Source organism: Rhinolophus ferrumequinum, chromosome 18 (assembly GCF_004115265.2).
Source record: "Rhinolophus ferrumequinum isolate MPI-CBG mRhiFer1 chromosome 18, mRhiFer1_v1.p, whole genome shotgun sequence".
Classification (NCBI taxonomy): Eukaryota; Metazoa; Chordata; class Mammalia; order Chiroptera; family Rhinolophidae; genus Rhinolophus; species Rhinolophus ferrumequinum.
Window position 1 is genome coordinate 40,320,647 of NC_046301.1, and position 19,726 is coordinate 40,340,372.

Sequence of the window (19,726 nt, forward strand, 5' to 3'; positions counted from 1 at the left end):
TCTTTTACCACAATTCCAATATGATTATTGCCATCGAATCTGATTGGCTTACTTGCCTACTGTTATCCACAGGACTATACTATAATACCCTGATTTGTTTAGGACTTGCTCTCCTTCTCATTCAGAAAGCAGGGTAGAGTCTGCACCAAATGAATCATAAGAGTCCTGGCAGTTGTGATATAATAACATGGGGAGGGGAGGATGCAGCAGTGGGCAGGTGGGATCTAGAAATAGAGGTGATAATGTCAGCACATTGAACTTACTCTGGTCTTTGCAGTGGGAAGGCTCTATGAAGTCTAGGAACTCAGCCAGGGCTAAGTAGTTCTAGAAGTCCTTTCTGAAAGGTTAGATGCCATCCGTTAACATTGTTAACATGTCTAGCTTGCTAAAGAGTGCTCCTCAATCTTTATGTTGCTTTGTAGTATTTTTGGAAATCTGGTAGTGAGAGCCTTCTACCATTTTTATTCTTCGAGATTGACTTGCTTTCTCTGTTCACTATTTGTTTCTATATTAATTTTAGAATCTCTATCAATTGTCACAAATAAATCTGGGACTGTACTTGGAATTGCATTGATTTTATAGAATAACCTGAATAAAATTGAAATCTTTACAATATTGAGTCTTCCAATTGATGAACATACTATAATTGTCTATTTACCTAGGTTGTCTTTAATTTCTCTTAAGTGTTCTGTAGTTTTAATTGTAGAGGTCTTGATCTCTTTATCTGTTAATATTGTTAACATGTCTGTAGCTTGCTAAATAGTGCTCCTCAAAGAGTGCTGTTTTGCTTTGTAAAATTTTTTATTTCTTAATTTGGGTGGGCTACTACATAGAATTGCAATTTCTTTTTGTACATTGATCTTTTATCCAATTACTTAAATTCAATTATTTATTCAAATATTTATGGATTATTTTGGATTTTCTGTGTATACAGTTTTGTCAGTGTCAATAAAGTCCTACTTGAATTCTAAACTTTATCATTTATTTTTCTCGCCTCATTACAGTGATGAATAGAAATGATGAACCTGAACAATGATGAACCTTGTTTCTGATCTTAGGGGAAAGTGTCCTATATTTCACCATTAACAATAATAATAGCTCTAAATTTTTCATAGTTAATGGCATCTTTTAGGCAAGCACTAGCTGTCTTTTCAATCAGCCACATCATGGGCTCCCTATGTTACAGAAGGAGAGTTAAAAGGGAAGGAGAGAATCCAGTCAGTAAAGTATGAGAGACCAAGATTGCTGAATCTTTGAGTGGAAATATATGGCACATTATTATATAAATGTTGATAGTTTGAGTTGACCTAAATAGCTAAGGTTTAGTGAGTGATTACTCTGTGTCAGACACTTTGAAGCACTTTATAGCTATAATGCATTTAATCTTCACAAAAAGCTTTGAGATAGATGCTATCATTATCCACAGTTTAGAGATGGGAGAAAAGAGGCCGAGAAACACCTTGCCCAAGATCACACACAGCTAGTATGTAGCTAAATCTGCTTGGCTTCAGAATTCAGTTTTAAGCACCACATGTTATTATTAAAAAGAGTAATTTGTGGAAATAATATCTTGCACAGCAGAAAATGCTGTCATTCTTTAACTCCAATATCTAACTCAGTACACTTCTGAATAGTAATTTGTAATAGTTAACAATTGCTAAACATTTACTAACAGTTGTCACCCCAATAAACTTTAATTAAAAAACAAATCAAAAAATTTTTTACCATGTACCACATATGCACAAATCCTTTTTATTACATACGTTTTACAAAAATTAAACTTTAAAATTTAAATTAATTGCAAATTTTAATTTTATGAATTGTTTCTGATGCCAAGATGAACGTCTTCCTGCAGTAAGCTTCTCATTTTGTTCTATCTTGTTTTCCCTTGTCTTGATTTTTTTATTGGGGAAAAAAACCCATATGGAATTCACCCTCCCCAAAATGTCCAAGTGTAAAGTACGATGTCAGTCCCACGCACATTGTTGTACAAAAAATCCCAAGAAACCCTCCGCCTCCTCCTCCCCGTCCTGAAACTACACCCACCCAACACCTTCCCACCATCACCTCTCCTCAGCCTCTGGTACTATCATTCTACTTTCTGTTTCTATGAATTTAACGAGATACCTTATTTAAGTGAAATCATACAGTATTTGTCTTTTTCTGACTTGTTTCACCATAATGTTCTGAACTTTCATATCTGTTGTAGTGTATGATAACATTTCCTTTTTAAGGCTAAATAATAATCCATTGCATGTATACACCACATTTTAAAATTTATTTTTATTTTTCAATTATAGTTGACATTGAATATTATTTTAGTTTCAGGTGTACAGCATTGTGGTTAGATATTTATATAATTTATGAAGTGATTCCCTCCAATAAGTCTAGCACCTACCTGACACCATACATAGTTATTACAATATTATGGACTATATTCCCTATGCTGTACTTTACATCCCTGTGACTATTTTGTAACTTCTTAATCCCTTCACCTTTTTCACCCAGCATTCTCCCACCACCACCAGCACCACCAACCTGGCAACCAGCAGTTCTCTGTATGAGACTTTTTCTGTTTTGCTTGTTCATTTGTTGTTTAAATTGTATATATAATGGAAATCATATGGTATTTGTCTTTGATGTATTTCAGTTAGCATAATGCCATCTAGGTCCGTCCATGTTGTAATGGTAAGATTTCATTCTTTTTATGGTCGAGTAATATTCCACTGTCCAATATCTTTATCCAATCATTTATTGATGGGCACTTAGGTTGCTTCCATATCTTGGCTAATGTAAATATGCTGCAGTGAACATTAGGGTGCATATCTTTCCAAGTTAGTGTTTTGGATTTCTTTGGATAAATACCCAGAAGTGGAATTGCTGGGTCATAAAGTGAGCAATGAAGAATACAATAATTGAAATAAGACCAGATTGGAGGGAATCAACATTAGATTAGATGAAGCAGAGGACTGAATCAACGATTTGATCGATAAGGTAGCGGAAAACACCCAATGAGAACAGCAAAAAGAAAAAAGAATCCAAAATATGAGGACACTTTAAGGGGCCTCTGGGACATCAAGTTTAACAATATTTGCATCATAGAGGCGCCAGAAGAAGAGACCAAGGAATTGAAAACTATTTGAGGAAGTAATGGTGGAAAACTTCCCTAACCTAGTGAAGGAAATAGACATGTAAGCCCAGGAAGTGCAGAGAGTCCCAAACAAGATGAACCCAAAGAGGCCCACACCAAGACACCTCATAATGAAAATGCCAAAGGTTAAAGACAGAGAATTCTAAAAGCAGCAAGAGAAAAACACTTCGTTATTTACAAGGGAGATTCCATAAGACTGTCAGCTGATTTCTCAACAGAAACTGCAGACCAGAAGGGGATTGGCACAGATATTCAAAGTGATGAAAAGCAAGGACCTACAACCAAGATTACTCTACCCAGCAAAGCTATAATACCATTTAGAATCGAAGGACATACGGAGTTTCCTAGATAAGAAAAAGCTAAAGGAGTTCACCCCACCAAACCAGTATTACAAGAAATGTTAGAGAGCCTTCTTTAAGAAGAACAACAAGAAGAAATATCAAAAATATGAAAAATAAAATGGCAATAACTACATATCTATTAACAATTATATGGATTAAATGCTCCAATCAAAATACAGGGTGGCTGAATGGATACAAAAATGAAACCCTTACATATGCTGCCTTCAAGAGACTCACTTCAGATCAAAAGACACACACAGACAGTAAAAGGATGGAGAAAGATATTTCATGAAAATGGAAACAAACAAACAAACAAACAAACAAACAAACAAACAAAGAACACCAATACTTATACCAGACAAATAGATTTTAAAACAAAGGCTATAACAAGAAACAAAGAAGGACTAATAATCCCACTTCTGGGTATTTACCTGAAGAAACCCAAAACACTACTTCAAAGGGACATGTGCATCCATATATTCATTGCAGCATTATTTACAATGGCCGAAATATGAAGGCAATCTAAATGTCCATCAATGAATGAATGGATAAAGAAGAGATGGTACATATATACAAGGAATATTACTCAGACATAAAGACAGAGTAAAATCCTGCCATCTGCATCAACATGGATGGACATAGAGTGTATTGTGCTGAGTGGAGTAAGTCAGGCAGAGAAAGACAAATGCTATATGATATCACTTATATGTGGAATTTAAAGAACAAAATAAAACAGAAACAAACTCATAGATACAGAAAACATTTCGATGATTGCCAGCTGGGAAGGGGATTGGGGTGGTGGGTGGAAACGAAGAAGGGATTCAAAAGTACTACTTGGTTGTTACACAGTAGTCATGGGGATGTAGGGTCTAGCATAATAAATATAGTCACTATTATAATAACTATGGTGTCAGGTGGGTACTAGAGTTATTGGGGTGATTACTTTGTAGTTATATAAATGTGTAATCACTATGTGGTCATCTGAAACTAATATATTATCAACTGTAATTGAAAAATAAAACTATTTAAAATAAGAAATGAGAAATCATTAAGAAAAGCATGAAGTTCTCCTTGCAGACATAAATATGTTCAAATATGGAAATATTTTCATGTTCTAGCATGGGGGATGTTAGCAACAAAGATGCCGCTATTCCTGATGTTATTTCATCAATACCAGTTTAGTAAATCAACACTGCAAGTGAACTTTTAAGTGGAAATAATTCATCTTTCCAGACAGCGCATTCCTTTTGGATATGTGACTAGTGGCAGCCAAGTGAACGTCCCCTGTGAAGGGGTAGGGCTCGGAAGTCTGGACCAAGGACACTGACGTTTTCCTCCCAGGGTTCCCTAAGTCTTCAGAGAATGAAGTTCATGAACCAGTTTGGCTAATTATGAGCTCTGTGCATTGAGCTCCCGAGGCCGCACTATCATAAATAATCAGCCTGTCTAGCTGCTTCCCACCTGTGTGTCTTCTTTTCCGAGTAGAGATCCCCCAGGAACCCTGGCCTGGGTCTGTCTGCCAGTCCCGAGGACAGAGCAATAGGGCTTAGGTATTTCTATGGCATGGACTTCCTATGAACCAATTATTTTCCTTTTATAAGATATACATCCTTCAGTTGTCAAACAATTGTGGTAATTTTAAGTAATGAAAATTTTAAAGGATGGAGAAGAAGAAGGGGAGGATAAATCTAACTTCATGGACTGAGACACTTAGGATTTCACATTTACGATATCAAGTCATTTCATGCTCAAGTTCCCTGGGACAAGAAATGCTTTGACCTCTCTGCCATGTAATTAAATAAAAGTAATTAAATATTTCTTGAGATTAAATTTATCAATAATCTGCTACTGCAATAATTTAGTTTGGATTAAAATATGATAACTGAACATTACCTGCCAAACTTCTGGGGATACTATTCTCCCTGTTTCTAGGTAAAAAATGCCATCAGAAAGAGGTTGAGATATTTATACACACTCCAAATTTAGTGTGTGAAAGATGTAGGACTCAAACATTTGTCCCGATTCCTGTCCCAGGATTCTGTCCCTTCCACTAGAGCTGAATAAATATGTGTTTTTGAAGCCTGCTTTGTCCCAGATGGGGAAATGGAGGAAGAACCATTGATTTTCTATTTGGGACTCTGAGGTCATCTGTGAATAAGGAAATGGACCTTGCAGTTTATAGGGGACTTTCTGGAATGAATATTATGGTTTATAGGCTTTTCTACAAATAGTAATGTTTTTCCATCTCACTTTGGAAATCTGAGATATGCAAGCATTATTTCCTCTACAAGTTGAGAATTTCATGAGCGATCATGGAATGACCACTAGTAGACAGGTATCAGGGATATCCTGATACTATATCTCAGCAGAAAGAGCAGGTAGTTGATTGTATCTGATTTTTTTTATTGGGAAAAAATGTCCGCAACTAGTAGTAAAATTCAATGTACACTGGTTTTTACAATGCACACCACTATACTTCATGTATATCTTATAGATATTTTCACTTGCGTGATACGGAGAGGTAAAAGGATTTACGCAGAATTATCATTACAATGAATTGAAAAATAGAATGAAGTCTATCCCTCAGCAGTATTATGCATCAGTTTAAATGTTGAAACTGGATGCACGTACTTCACAGAAAGACAAAGTTTTAGTGACAACATTTCAGGGACAACATATGTAGTATGATATTTTTCAGGAAGTGAATTTTCAGGAAGACTGCTTATAGGTACAGAATCTTTCCTAACACCATGGAAACATTGGTAGGAAAATATACCCCCGAAATTCACCGACACTGGTTGACTTTGTGGGACAGGTATGCAGGGGAATGAGATCACCAAGGGATAGCGACACACCTGAAATTTTATTGGTAATATTTCAAATCTCTAAGTTCTGAAGCAAATATCACTGAATGTTCACATTTTTAATATGGTGAGTGGGTATTGATGATAATACTAATAATTTTCTAATACTAATATTCAAGGCAATGATTCTCAACTCTGGCTGTACATTCGAATCAGCATCAGAGTCACATGTAGAGATTCTGATTTAACTGGTTCTGAGCTGTCGCCAGGGCATCAGTATATTTTAAACGAGCCATAGGTAAGTCAGATGGAGAAAGACAAACACCGTATCATCTCACTTATATGTGGAATCTAAAGAACAGAATAAATGAACAAACAAAACAGAAATTGACTCAGAGATACAGGGGAAAACAAACTGAGGTAGGAGGGGGTGGGGATGGGGGAGAAGGTGAAGGGATTAGAAAGTACAAATTAGTAAGCACAATATAGCCACGGGGATATGAAATACAGTTTGGGGACTATAATCAATGTTGTAAAGATTTTGTAGGGGGTCAGATGGGCACTTGTCTTATTAGGGAGACCACTTCATAGACGGTGTAGAGATGTCTGACCACTGTGCTGTACACCTGAAGCTGAAGCTGAATAATACTGAATGTCAACCATAAATCTATATATATTTTTATATATATAGTTACAGGATGTGGAGGACAGCATAGGGAATAGAGTCAATGAAATTATAACAGCTATACATGTTATCAGGGGGGTAGTAGATTGGGGAGGAGGGTATCACTTTGTGAGGGGTGTAAATGTCTAACTATAACATTGTTTTGTACACCTTAAGCTAATAAAAAATAAAATGAGGAAAAACTTAAAAATAATTATATTAAAAATAAAAAATAAAAGATCTACAGGCAATTATAATGGCCAAACAGGAGTGAGAGCCACTGGTTTATATTTAATTTCTTTCAACAACCTTATAAAGTAGGTTCTATTTTTATTGCCATTATAGATGGAGAAACTATCCAGGCTGTTGTTATATTATTTTCTGTTACTTTGCTCTTTTGCATTTTTCTCAAATTAAATCCCATTGCTACCTGCCAGGAGAAAGGAAGTCCCCAGTTGCCTCAGGGGAGCTGGTTTAGGGAGAATTGTAATTCCTGTTATCAGGAAGGATTGACATGAAAATTTTTTAAGGAGGCTTAAGAAAACTGGGTTTCAGGCATAACTTTGGGACCTCCCTTACTTGTAAAACATCAACTGTCAATAAGACGGCTGATTTGATGAGGAAACAATGCTTCACAAATTTTAGAATTAGAAGCATGTTTAAATATTTTAACCAAGCCACTACATACATAATGGAGAAAAGCAGAGCAAAGAGTGTTTCAAACATGAAGACTCCCTGAGCCTGTGTAGTGTTGATACAAATAACCCTGCATAAAAGCCTGGGGTTAGGATCAATATTTGGAAGGACTTTTAAAAGAAAACTCACATATTTAAGTGAGCACTTATTTCCATTGAAGATGCATATTGGGGAAAACCAAAAAACAATGAAAATCCAGGAAAATAACTATCATATCAAAATTCTAACTAATTACATTTGACTTAAATTTAGAATACAGGTAATATTATAGAGTGTGTATAAATATTCCAAATTAGGGGAATTTCTTGCATTGCTTTTGGGTAAATTAAAGTATATTTGCTTCCTAGTATTTTTTAACTGTAGTGATTTCTTTTAAAGGAGAAAGATATTTCTTATTACATATATTTCTTTTAAAGGAAGGAATTAATATTTACTGTTTTCATGACTTGATAACTCTAAATCGGCTCAGTGTCTCTAAAGAGGGTATATATAGAAACAGGTAAACGGCCAAGAAATCAATGAGGAAAAATTTCTAAGAGGTAATGAGTTTGTCACCACTGAGAAGTATTGCTGAAGGTACTAGAATATATGATCAAGTGTTAATGCTTTACTTTGATTTGCTTGAATCCAAAATATAGACTTAGCGCTGGCTGCCTGTTTACTTGTTTCATCTAGTCCAAGCCTCTTTTTCTTTTTTAGGAGGTGTCTAAGCCCCGTGGGATCAAATAATCTAACACGTGTCTCAGAATTCTTCCTCTTGGGGCTCTCAGATGATCCAGAACTGCAGCCTTTGCTCTTTGGGCTCTTCCTGTCCATGTACCTGGTCACCGTGCTGGGAAACCTGTTCATCGTCCTGGCCGTCAGCTCAGACTCCCACCTGCACACGCCCATGTACTTCTTCCTCTCCCACCTGTCCTTGGCTGACATCGGTTTCACCTCCACCACCGTCCCCAAGATAATTTGGGACATCCACACTCACAGCAGAGTCACCTCCTATGTGGGCTGCCTGACTCAGATGTCTATTTTTTATTTTTTTGGAAGTTTGGACAATTTACTCTTGACTGTGATGGCCTATGACAGATTTGTGGCCATCTGTCACCCCCTGCAATACCTGGTCATCATGAACCCACAACTCTGTGGCCTGATGATTTTGGTGTCATTTTTCATCAGCCTTTTGGTCCCCAGCTGCATAATTTGATGGTGTCACAACTTACTTTCTTCATGGATGCAGAAATTCCTCATTTCTTCTGCGATCCTCCTCAACTCCTCAAGTTTGCGTGTTTTGAAATCCCCATAAATAACATATTAATCTACTTTATTGGGGACATCTTTGGTGGTATTCCAGTCTCAGGGATCCTTTTTTCTTACTGTAAAATAATTGCCTCCATTCTGAGAGTCCCATCATCCGGTGGGAAGTATAAAGCCTTCTCCACCTGTGGCTCTCACCTGGCAGTTGTTTGCTTATTTTATGGAACAGGCCTTGGGGTGTACCTCAGTTCTGCTGCCTCCCACTCTCCCAGGAAGGGTGCAGTGGCCTCGGTGGTGTACTCTGTGTTCACCCCCATGTTGAACCCCTTCATCTACAGTCTGAGGAACAGGGACATCAAGAGGGCCATGCAGAAGCTCCTCAGCAGAACAGCCTAATTTTAGTACCTGTGTGTGGGGGCAGAGCCAGGAGTGCAGTTTCCAGGCTCCCGCCCTCATGTGGAAAGGTGCTCACTCAGGTAGTAAATGGCTATCAACTGATTGGATGGCCATCAGCTGTGGCTAGTTGGCCATCAGCTGTAACCAGTGAGCCATTGGCTACTAATATAACTGCTGTGGCTACGCTAGCAGAAAATGGGGGCTAGCAAGAAGATGGTGGCTGGGCTGGCAAGAGCGGATTGCAGTTAGCACAGCGGATTGCAGTTAACAAGTGAGATTGGTTGGCAGAGAGAAGCAGACGGCAGGTTGAGGATAGTGTATCTCCTACTTCCTGTGTCTCCATCCCAGCAGCCGGGGAGAATATAGTGGTATGACTCCCCTATCTATGGCTCCGTGGGTGTTCCTTTTTGGCCTCACCATGTCCTGCGTTCTTATATGGGGAGCGGGACAGGAGACCCCGCATGACACCCTGCATGACACTGCCATCTTTTTTTGTGTTAGAAAAGCCAGTATAACCAAATACCTGGAACTTGAAATCCTGTCCCTTTTGTTCCATAACTTTTGTAGCTCTTGTGCCTTTCATCCCTTCAATGTTTCATATCTAAATATTGCTTCATTTGGTACATCTTTAATGAGATCGAGTGAGTATTGTGGGATCCTATCTAATTACAATAACTGCATAATTGAATCATGTTATAGCTATAGAGCCTTCTTTATTTCTCATACATCCCAGACATCCTGGAGAAACGCACAACTTTTTTTTTTTTTTTTTTAAAATAATTACAGTTCTTAACCCTTTCCAAAAGTTGTGACTGTTGTCCACACAATTTTGATGTCTTTCAGATTTGTGTATGTGTGTTATGTGTAAGGATGTACGTAACTGGTGCTCAGCTTTGGCTTCATGTTGGAGTAACCTGGGGAGCTTTAAAAATATTGATGACTGCATCTCAACACAGATTATGATTTAATTGCCCTGAGGTATAGCCTTAGCATTAAGACTTAAAAAAAATCTCATGGTGGTTCTCACGTATAACTGAGGTTGAGAACTACTGAGCTAACTACAGGTTTTGTTCAGAGATGACTGGTATGGTTGGGTCCCTTCCTACTCAGGAACAGGGGTTGAAGTTCTTCAAGTCATCTGAGCTCACGAGAGGGAGGATATGAAAAAGATCCCCCTAGCAATAGGCAGTGTGATTTCCCTTAATATTCCTGATATTTCTTTACATATAGTCTCCTTCCATAGTCATCTGTGCTGGTTAATAAGAAATTGTCACCTTGCTCCAAGGTCACTTTGACACCATTCTTCCCTGCCTCTTGTCTTCACAAATGTCTTTGGGCTCTGATCTGTAGTATAGGACCCTTCCTTTAGAGATGTACAGTTTCTGAAGCAGTGATCTGAAGACTCTCGGAAAACCTGCCTAATAATGAATCTAAGTTACGTGGCCTTTGCCACTAAACTGTCTGACAACCTCACTGATCAGGAACTTTGATACAGGAGAAGGGAACGGCCTTTATTGAGGATGAAGCCATAGCAGCCAGTGAGAAGAGATACCTCTCATTTAAAATTCCTAAATTAGCATTTTGATTCCATGGTTTCCATGAACTGAAACGAGACACTTTGGATCTGATCTACTCTGGAACAATGAATAGGCTGTGTCTCCACTTCTGAAAATTTAAGTAATGGACAAAAGCACTTGGAATTTGCCAAGGTAATTGTGATGGCTAATTTTATGTGTCAACTTGGTTGGGCCATGGTGCCCAGATATTTGGCCAAACATTCTGGGTGTTTCTGTGAAAGTGCTTTTTGGCTGAGATTAACATTTACCTCATGGACTTTGGGTAAAGCAGATGACCGTCTATAATATGGGTGGGTTAATCAGTTCAAGGCCTTCATAGTACAAAGACTGACCTCTTGGAAGTAGAAAGAATCCTGACAGCAGACTGCCTTTGGACTTGAATTGCAACTCTTCCCATCTCCAGCCTGCTGGCCTCCCCTGCAAAATTTGGGCCTAACAAGCCACCACAATCATGTGAGACAACTTCTTAAAAGAAATCTCTCTAGGCAACCTATGGAATGGGAGAAAAGATTTGCAAACCATATGTCTGATAACTGGTTAATCTCAAAAATATATAAGAAACTTCTACAACTCAATAGTAAAAACAAAAAAACCAAAAACACTAATAACCTGATTAAAAAATGGGCTAAAAACGTAAGTAGACATTTTCCCAAAGAAGACATACAAATGGAAAACAGGTATTTGAAAGGTGATCAACATCACTATCCATTAGGGAAAGGCAAATCAAAATCACAGTGAGCTATTACTTCACACTCATCAGGATGGCTACTAATTAAAAAAAAAAAAAAGACAAGTGTTGGCAAGGATGTGGAGAAATTAGAATCCGCGCACACTATTGGTATAAATTAAAAAATGTGTTAGTCACTATGGAAAACAGTATCACGTTCCTTAGAAAATTAAAAATAGAACTACTTTATGATTCAGCAATCCCACTGCTTAGTATTTACCCAAAAGAACAGAGATCAAGATCAAGATCTACAAGATTCCATGTTCATTGCAGAACTATTCACAATAGCCAAGATCTAGGGACAACCTAAATGGTTGTTTGCAGATGAATGCATAAAGAAACTGTGATCTAATAATTAATATAATATAATATATAATAATATAATATAAATAATGGAATCCTATTCAGCCTGAAAACAGAAATCCTGCCATTTGCAACAACATGGATGCCATTCAAGAACGTCATGCTAATGAATAAGCCAATCACAGACAGACAAATACTGCATGAGTCCACTAATATGATGTGTCTAAAACAGTCAAACTTATAGAATCATAAAGTGGACCGGTGTCTGCCCTGGGCTGGAAGGACGGGAAAAGGGAGCGTTACTGATAAAAGGGCATAAGGTTTCAGTCAAGCACAATAGATAAGCTTTAGAGATCTGCTGCACCACATTGTACCTGGAGCCAACAACAATATATTAACAATTCAAAATTTGTTAACAGGGCAGGTCTCACGTGAAATGTTCCTTCCATAGTAAAAGAAAGAAGTCCTGAGAGAGACAAGTATTAACTGAGGAAATACTACCAGATCCTTGATATAAAAGATCTAATTCTCCCTAAAGTACTTGGTCATTTGAATGCGTTTGATGATGATAATCTTACATGTTGGTGTATGTTAATTTAAAAAGTAAGTCTGAATTTTATTAAGATGTATGAAACTTGAAAGTCAGAAAGAGGAGTACGGGCAGGATTCCTCCTGAGAAGCGGAAGACCTCAGACCCTACAAAAGACATTTACTTTTTCTACGATCCTATGCCGTTAATATTAACAAGTCCTCAGAGATTGGGATAGCAAGAACCAATCTGTCTAATTATGCGCTCTGTGCATTAAGCTCTCAGGCCCACACAGCTGTAAATAAACAGGCTGTGCCATGTAACCTTTCAGTTATTTGGTCCCAGTAAAGTGGGATCTGTTTCTGTGTCTTCTCTGCCCAGAGCCCTTGTCTGCATCAAGGGGTCCAGGCCTGACTCTGGCTTCCTGCCGCCCTGAGAACAGAGCCTGAGCCTTCGTCATTCACCAGGCTGGGAAGGGCGATGGATCGTCATTCCTTTGTCATGCCCCAGCATGGAGGCAGCAAAGTCCAGTGAGTGCTGTTGGCGATACTGGATACAAGAGGGACTGGGGGAGCATTGTTTCTTCATCGTCAGGAAAAGCGGGACAGTTGGAGTAGCCAGACGGGAGGGTTGGGAGGCACCAATATACAGTTTTAGCTCAGAGGCCTATAAGATTTATGTTCTTGGTTCTGGTTGGGTTCTGAGCGTTCAGATTCAGAATTCTGCTTTCCTTCCACCCTGATTCTGGCTCCTGCCTCACAAGAGCAGGAAAAGAGTCCCTCTAAACTGTCCGCTAAGCCTTCCAAAATGATGCTAAAGGTGATGATGAAGGTGAGTGGGCAAATGACGTCAGATGACGCCATGCATGCTACCCTGAACCTTTAGTAAAGATTCCCAAGTGTCGTTGGGCTCTGAATCAGGTGCTCTATACAGCTTGTTTCTTTTCATCTGCATAGTCACCCCTAAGATATACCTGCATACATTATTGTTCTTTTACAAAGGAGGAAAGGATTATCGACATTTAATGTAACTTACACAGGTTTCAATGAGTCTGACTCCAGACATAGGGAACCTGGCTAACAGTCTCCCCTTGTCCAGCAACCATTTCACGTCTCTGATCATTCAACATCAACACCGTCTGCTCACTGGGCTTTTCTCTTTGGAGGTTTCTGGTAGACCGCAGGGGAGCGCAGTGGGTGGTACTTGCTGATTCAACTAGAGGAAGGATGGCTGAGGCCACAGACAGGGCTCACAGAAAGAGCAGGCTCATGACAATTTAGGGCAGATCTCTCTCCTGCCCCTACTCCTGGACTTCGCCTCAGCTGTCCACTTCCTCCCCCACTCTTGTAATTTAGCCCTCCATCATTTCAAAGGGAGATATAATGTCAAAGTCGCAGGTTCCTTCCATACTCAGAAAACCTGAAACTGTTAAAAGATGTGCAATGTACTCATATGTGTTGTTGGTTAAGGCCTGTGGATCTCAGCTTTATTTTATATTTTCAGTTCTTATAAAATTTATTGGGGTGACATTGAACAGTAAAATTATATACCTTTCAAGTGTACAATTCTGTAATACATCATCTATATATTGTATTGCATGTTCACCACCAACAGTCAGTTCTCCTTCCGTCACCATATATTTGACCCCATTTACCCTCTTCTACCACCTCCCCACTCCCCCCTTACCCTCTGGTAACCACTAAACTGTTGTCAGTGTCTATGAGTTTTTGTTTCTTTGTCTTGTCTTGCCTGCTTTCAACTTTCTGAATTTTAATAAAGTGAAAAAGTTAACTGTACGTGCTTCAGAGATTCATAATATAATTTTAAGTCCTATCTGCTCTATTTATTATCTAGTAACGTGGAGCAAGTTCTTAGTATCTGTGAGCCTCAACACTGTCATCTGAGTTGATTTCTAATTGCTACAACTCCACTAAGGGCTCAATAGATATGAATATTACCTATGTGATTAACTATGTGATGAATACATATAAGGAGAAAAAAATTAGACATTATTGTTGATAACACTCAGCTTCATACCATTTAACCAAAATATCCTGTGATCTGGCCGTTTGGTTTTCAGTGGATATTTGACCAACCATTTTATTTTTGTCCCTATACAGATAGATACTGAGTACTTGGAAGGAAATGACAGAGTCACATTTATTTCTGATGCCCCAGAGCTTATATCATCTCTGGCACAGATTACAACAACAACAAGAACAAAAAAACTTGAAATACATGAAATATTGAATAGACCCTTCTTTGGTTCACAGAAACAGGATAGTCAATATGGCTTGAATACACTGGTGATTTCCTGTCTGTGCTTTCATCCATTTCAGGGATGTCTCACAGCAGAACAGAAAAGATAAAATAGCCCTTGTTTGTGTGTATGTCATGGACTTTCAATGGGACCTCTTATTTTCCACTTAATAGCACCCACAACATTCAAATATTCAAAAACCATCACAGAAAAATTTCATATTTTCACACAAATATGAAAAAAAGAGGCAGAATGAAAAGGGGAAGGTTAATTTTATTGGGTGGGCTGAGACACATTTTAGGGTTTCAACTCACTCTATGCTCCAGTGCCGAGACAAGAGAGCCTTCGGATTCTCTACCATATAGTCAAATAAAAGGTTATTAAAACCTGATATGTGGGATGTAAAACTGAAAACAACAAAGAGACAAGACAAATAAAGAAACAAAAACTCAAAAACACAGACAATACTTTAGTTACTAAACTTTAGTAGTTACCAGAGGGTGAGGGGGGATCGAGGTGGTAGATGAAGGTAAAAGGGATCAACTATATGGTGATGGAAGGAGAACTGACTCTGGGTGGTGAACACACGATGTGATACATATAGATGATGTATTACAGAATTGTACACCTGAAACCTATGTAACTTTACTAACCATTGTCACCCCAATAAGCTTAAAAAAAAAAAAAGAATCCCAAAAGAATTCCAAAAGAATTTAAAATTAAAAAAAAAAAACTTTCTTAGGATTGCATTTTATCAATAAACCCACTATTCCTTCCAATCATTCAAATTCTGGTTACAAAATAACATACAAATATTTATTAATAAGCAAGTGTTTATTGAGTTCCACCTCCCTTAGATACCACACATCTCTAGAGAGGGCTGTTATTTATTCTCCTCATTTCCAGATAAGGAACGCCAGCATTGGGAGATTGAGGGATTTACACACACTTCTGTGGATTATGGCACTAACACAATGGGTTATAGGACTGTCTATGAACAGTACTATACAGCCCTGTTTGAAAAATCTGAGATACGGATGTTATACCCTATATAAGATATGAATTTCATATGGAGCTATCATGGAATGACTATAATTAGATACTTCAGAAATATTTCTGATTCTAAATTTAAAAATAGCATGTAGTTGACAGCAACTGATTTTTCTATTGGGGAAACAAATGTAGTCAGTAAATAATAAAATTGAACTTGCAATGATTTTTGTAATACAAACAACTGTCTACCATGCACATATTCTACGTATAGAAATATATGGTGACAGAAGGAGAACTGACTCTGGGTGGTAAACACACAATGCGATATATAGATGATGTAATACAGAATTGTATACTTGAAATCTATGTAATTTTACTAACCATGGTCACTCCAATAAATTTAATTAAAAATAAAGAAATTCTCACTTGTATGACATGGAGAGAGGCAAAAGAATTTTCATAGGATTGTCGAAATAAAGAATTGATAATAAAATAAATTCCTCAGGTAATACTATGTATCAGTTAAAGCATTATATCTAGATGTATGTATTTCATAGGGAGATTTAAACACAATATTTTAGTAAACAAGAATGTTTGAGATGCAATGTATGCAGTAATGTACTATTTACGTAAATTTTCAAGAAAACTCTTTAGAAATACATAAATAAACACTGACATTATGGAAACACTGACAGAAAATATACCCACCAAATGAATGACAGCGGTTGCTTTTGGGGGACAATGGGATCATGTAGGGATTTAAGGAAAACTCAATTTTTATTGGTAATATTTCAAATCTCTATAAAATATGAGTTTGGAAGCAAATATTATTACATACTTATTTTTAAATATTAATTATAGTTATAATAGGTAATGTTAATTGAACATTTTCTAAGTGCCTGGCAACAGTCTAAGGCAGTGTTACTAGTGCATATAGAGATTATTATTTAATTGGCTGTAGGCTGTGGCCAGGGCCTCAGCACATTTTATAATATTCACAGGTAAATATAATAATCAACTAAGAATGAGAACCAGTGGTCTGAGAACTTTATGTTTAATTTAATTTCTTAAAACAACCCAAGAAAGTAAGTTCAATTATTATCTCATTTTGCTGAGATGGAAAGTACCCAGGTATTTGTTATATTAATCTCCGTACTTTTCTCTTTTGTATTTTCCCCCCAATTAAATCATAGTTTGACATGTTAAGAGAAATGAAAATCAGAACTGGCTTCAGGGAGTTGATTTAAGGAGAACTGTATTTAAGGGGAATTGATTTAAAGTAGAATTGATTTAAGGAGAATCTTCCCCGTTTCAGTAAAGATTGAAGCTAAGTAGGCATAAAAAGGCTGGGTTTCAGACCTGGTTGGGGGTGCTTTCCATGGTCCTAATTTCCTTGATTGCAAATAAGAGAGTTGGATTTGATGAGGGCACTGCACTTCCAAATATTTAGAATTAGAAATACATATAAGCACTTTTCCCAAGCCACTGCAAAATGGAGACCAAAAAACCAAGAAGCAATGTCAAACATCAGAGGTTTCCCTGAGATTCTATAACATTGATATGTAATCCTGCAAAAGATGAGAAATAGGAAGCAAGTTTTTAAAAACATTAAATATTGTTTAATGATTGAGAGCTGCATTGTACACTAATGCCATGTATGGAAGTCAATGATGCTGTATGATTTTGGTGCATTTAACCAAAACATACTTACCAAAATTTGAAGTCCAATACAGTCAATGGTATTGTAACAGCTATGCATGGTGTCAGGTGGGTAGTAGCTTTGTGGGGGTTATCACTTGGTGAGGTATGTAAATGTTTAATCACTGTGTTGTTTTGTATACCTAAAACTAATAATAATTTTTAAAAACCTACAAAACAATTGAAGTCTACCAGGCTAAGGCTAGGAGGGATATTTGAAAAGATTTTTAAAAGACAACCCATATCTTTAAATGAACACATATTTCCATAGAGGAGAGAAGTCAGAAATCCAAAGAATGATGAGAACCCATGCAGACAACTAGCACATGAAAAATCCCTTCTTTTTATTACGAACATTTGACTTTAATTTAGAATGCAGATAATGTAGTTCTAGCAATTATACAGTTAATCAATATTCTAAATCAAGGGACTTTCTTACACTGTATTTGAATAAAGTAAGGCTGCTTCTAAATGTCCTTTAATTAGAATGATTTTTTAATCTTTCAAGAGAAAAATATTTTTTTAATTTAATGTTTCTTTAAACGAGTAGGCTGTATTTTATGATGTTCATGGATTTGCTATTTCTAAATGTTCTTGCTTCACTAATATTCTTCAGCAAGTGTCTCTAAAATAAGTGTATATAAAAAGAGGTAAGTAACACGGAAGCCACTGAGGAAACAGTTCGAAGAAAATTAGATTTGAGACATTGAGAAATATTGCTGAAGGCACTGGGGTGTATGAACCCAAGTGGGAACACTTATGAATTGCTTAAATCCAAAATGTAGACACAATGCTGGATGTCCATTATTTGTTCCCTTTTTTCCAACTCTCTTTTCTTTTTCAAAAGGTGTCCAGGCTACATAGAACCACAAAATCTAACACGTGTCTCAGAATTCTTCCTCTTGGGGCTCTCAGATGATCCAGAACTGCAGCCTTTGCTCTTTGGGCTCTTCCTGTCCATGTACCTGGTCACCGTGCTGGGAAACCTGTTCATCGTCCTGGCCGTCAGCTCAGACCCCCACCTGCACACGCCCATGTACTTCTTCCTCTCCCACCTGTCCTTGGCTGACATCGGTTTTACCTCCACCACCATCCCCAAGATGATTTGGGACATCCACACTCACAGCAGAGTCACCTCCTATGGGGGCTGCCTGACACAGATGTCGTTTTTTATGCTTTTTGGATGTTTGGATAGTCTCCTCCTGACCGTGATGGCATATGACAGATTTGTGGCCATCTGTCACCCACTGCAATACTTGGTTATTATGAACCCACAACTCTGTGGCTCGTTGGTTTTCGTGTCATTTTTCATCAGCCTTTTGGTCTCCCAGATGCACAATTCAGTTGTGTTACAACTTACCTACTTCAAGGACGTGAAAATTTCTCATTTCTTCTGTGACCCTTCTCAGCTCCTGAGCCTTGCCTGCTCTGACACCCTCACCAATAACATAGTCATGTACTTTGTTGGTGCCATCTCTGGTTTTCTCCCCATCTCAGGGATCTTTTTCTCTTACTATAAAATCGTTTCCTCCATTCTGAGAGTCCCATCATCTGGTGGGAAGTATAGAGCCTTCTCCACCTGTGGCTCTCACCTGGCAGTTGTTTGCTTATTTTATGGAACAGGCCTTGGGGTGTACCTCAGTTCTGCTGCCTCCCACTCTCCCAGGAAGGAAGCAGTGGCCTCGGTGGTGTACACGGTGTTCACCCCCATGTTGAACCCCTTCATCTACAGTCTGAGGAACAGGGACATCAAGAGGGCCATGCAGAGGCTCCTCAGCAGAGCAGCCTAATCTCGGTACCTGTGCCATCTATCTGAAGTGTAGGTTGGAAAAATGCACCAAAACTAAACATCAAGACCTGCAAATCCTACCTCTCTCATCACATCAATTTTGTCGCTCTCATGGCTTTCAGTTCTCTCCTTACTTAGCATCTGAATATTGCTTCTCTTGGTATGACTTTAATAGGATGAGGGGGGAGTCTGGGATCCTTGGTGTATCATATTCATTGTGTGGTTGGGTCATATTATAGCGATAGAGATTTCTGTGGTTTAACATTGGTGACCCAAGCATCCTGGAATGACGAACAACTCTTCTATGTATTTAAAACTTACATCTTTTCGACAGCTCTGTATATTTTTCCGTACAAATTTCTCATCTATCAACTCTGTGTAGGCAGGTTATGTGTGAGGATGGTCCTCAACCGTGGCTTTTATTGAAATCATCTGGGAAGCTTAAAAATGCCGACAACTGGGTCTCATCACCAGTTATTCTGATTTATCTGGACTGGGGTACAGCCTGCGCGTGAGGATTTTGAAAAGCATCCTGGTGGTTCTAGTGAGC

The 19,726-nt window shown here is 38.0% G+C and overlaps 2 protein-coding genes across 2 annotated transcripts; both read left to right on the plus strand.

Annotated features, from left to right (window-relative positions):
• The first annotated feature begins 1,837 nt into the window (after nucleotides 1-1,837).
• Nucleotides 1,838-9,300, plus strand: LOC117038452 (olfactory receptor 18-like). Its single transcript, XM_033135428.1, is given in 3 exon segments — nucleotides 1,838-1,854; nucleotides 8,356-8,828; nucleotides 8,831-9,300. Coding segments are annotated over 3 exon segments (960 nt in total).
• Nucleotides 9,301-18,211: 8,911 nt separating this feature from the next.
• LOC117038148 (putative gustatory receptor clone PTE01) lies at nucleotides 18,212-19,177 on the plus strand. The gene has a single exon (XM_033134828.1). It carries the CDS (start codon nucleotides 18,347-18,349, stop codon nucleotides 19,175-19,177), a length of 831 nt encoding a protein of 276 aa, XP_032990719.1. The 5' UTR covers nucleotides 18,212-18,346.
• Nucleotides 19,178-19,726: the final 549 nt, after the last annotated feature.

Excerpts from the sequence above, each read along its gene's own strand:
- LOC117038148 (XM_033134828.1), top strand. The coding sequence starts at position 18,347 with ATGTACCTGGTCACCGTGCTGGGAAACCTGTTCATCGTCCTGGCCGTC.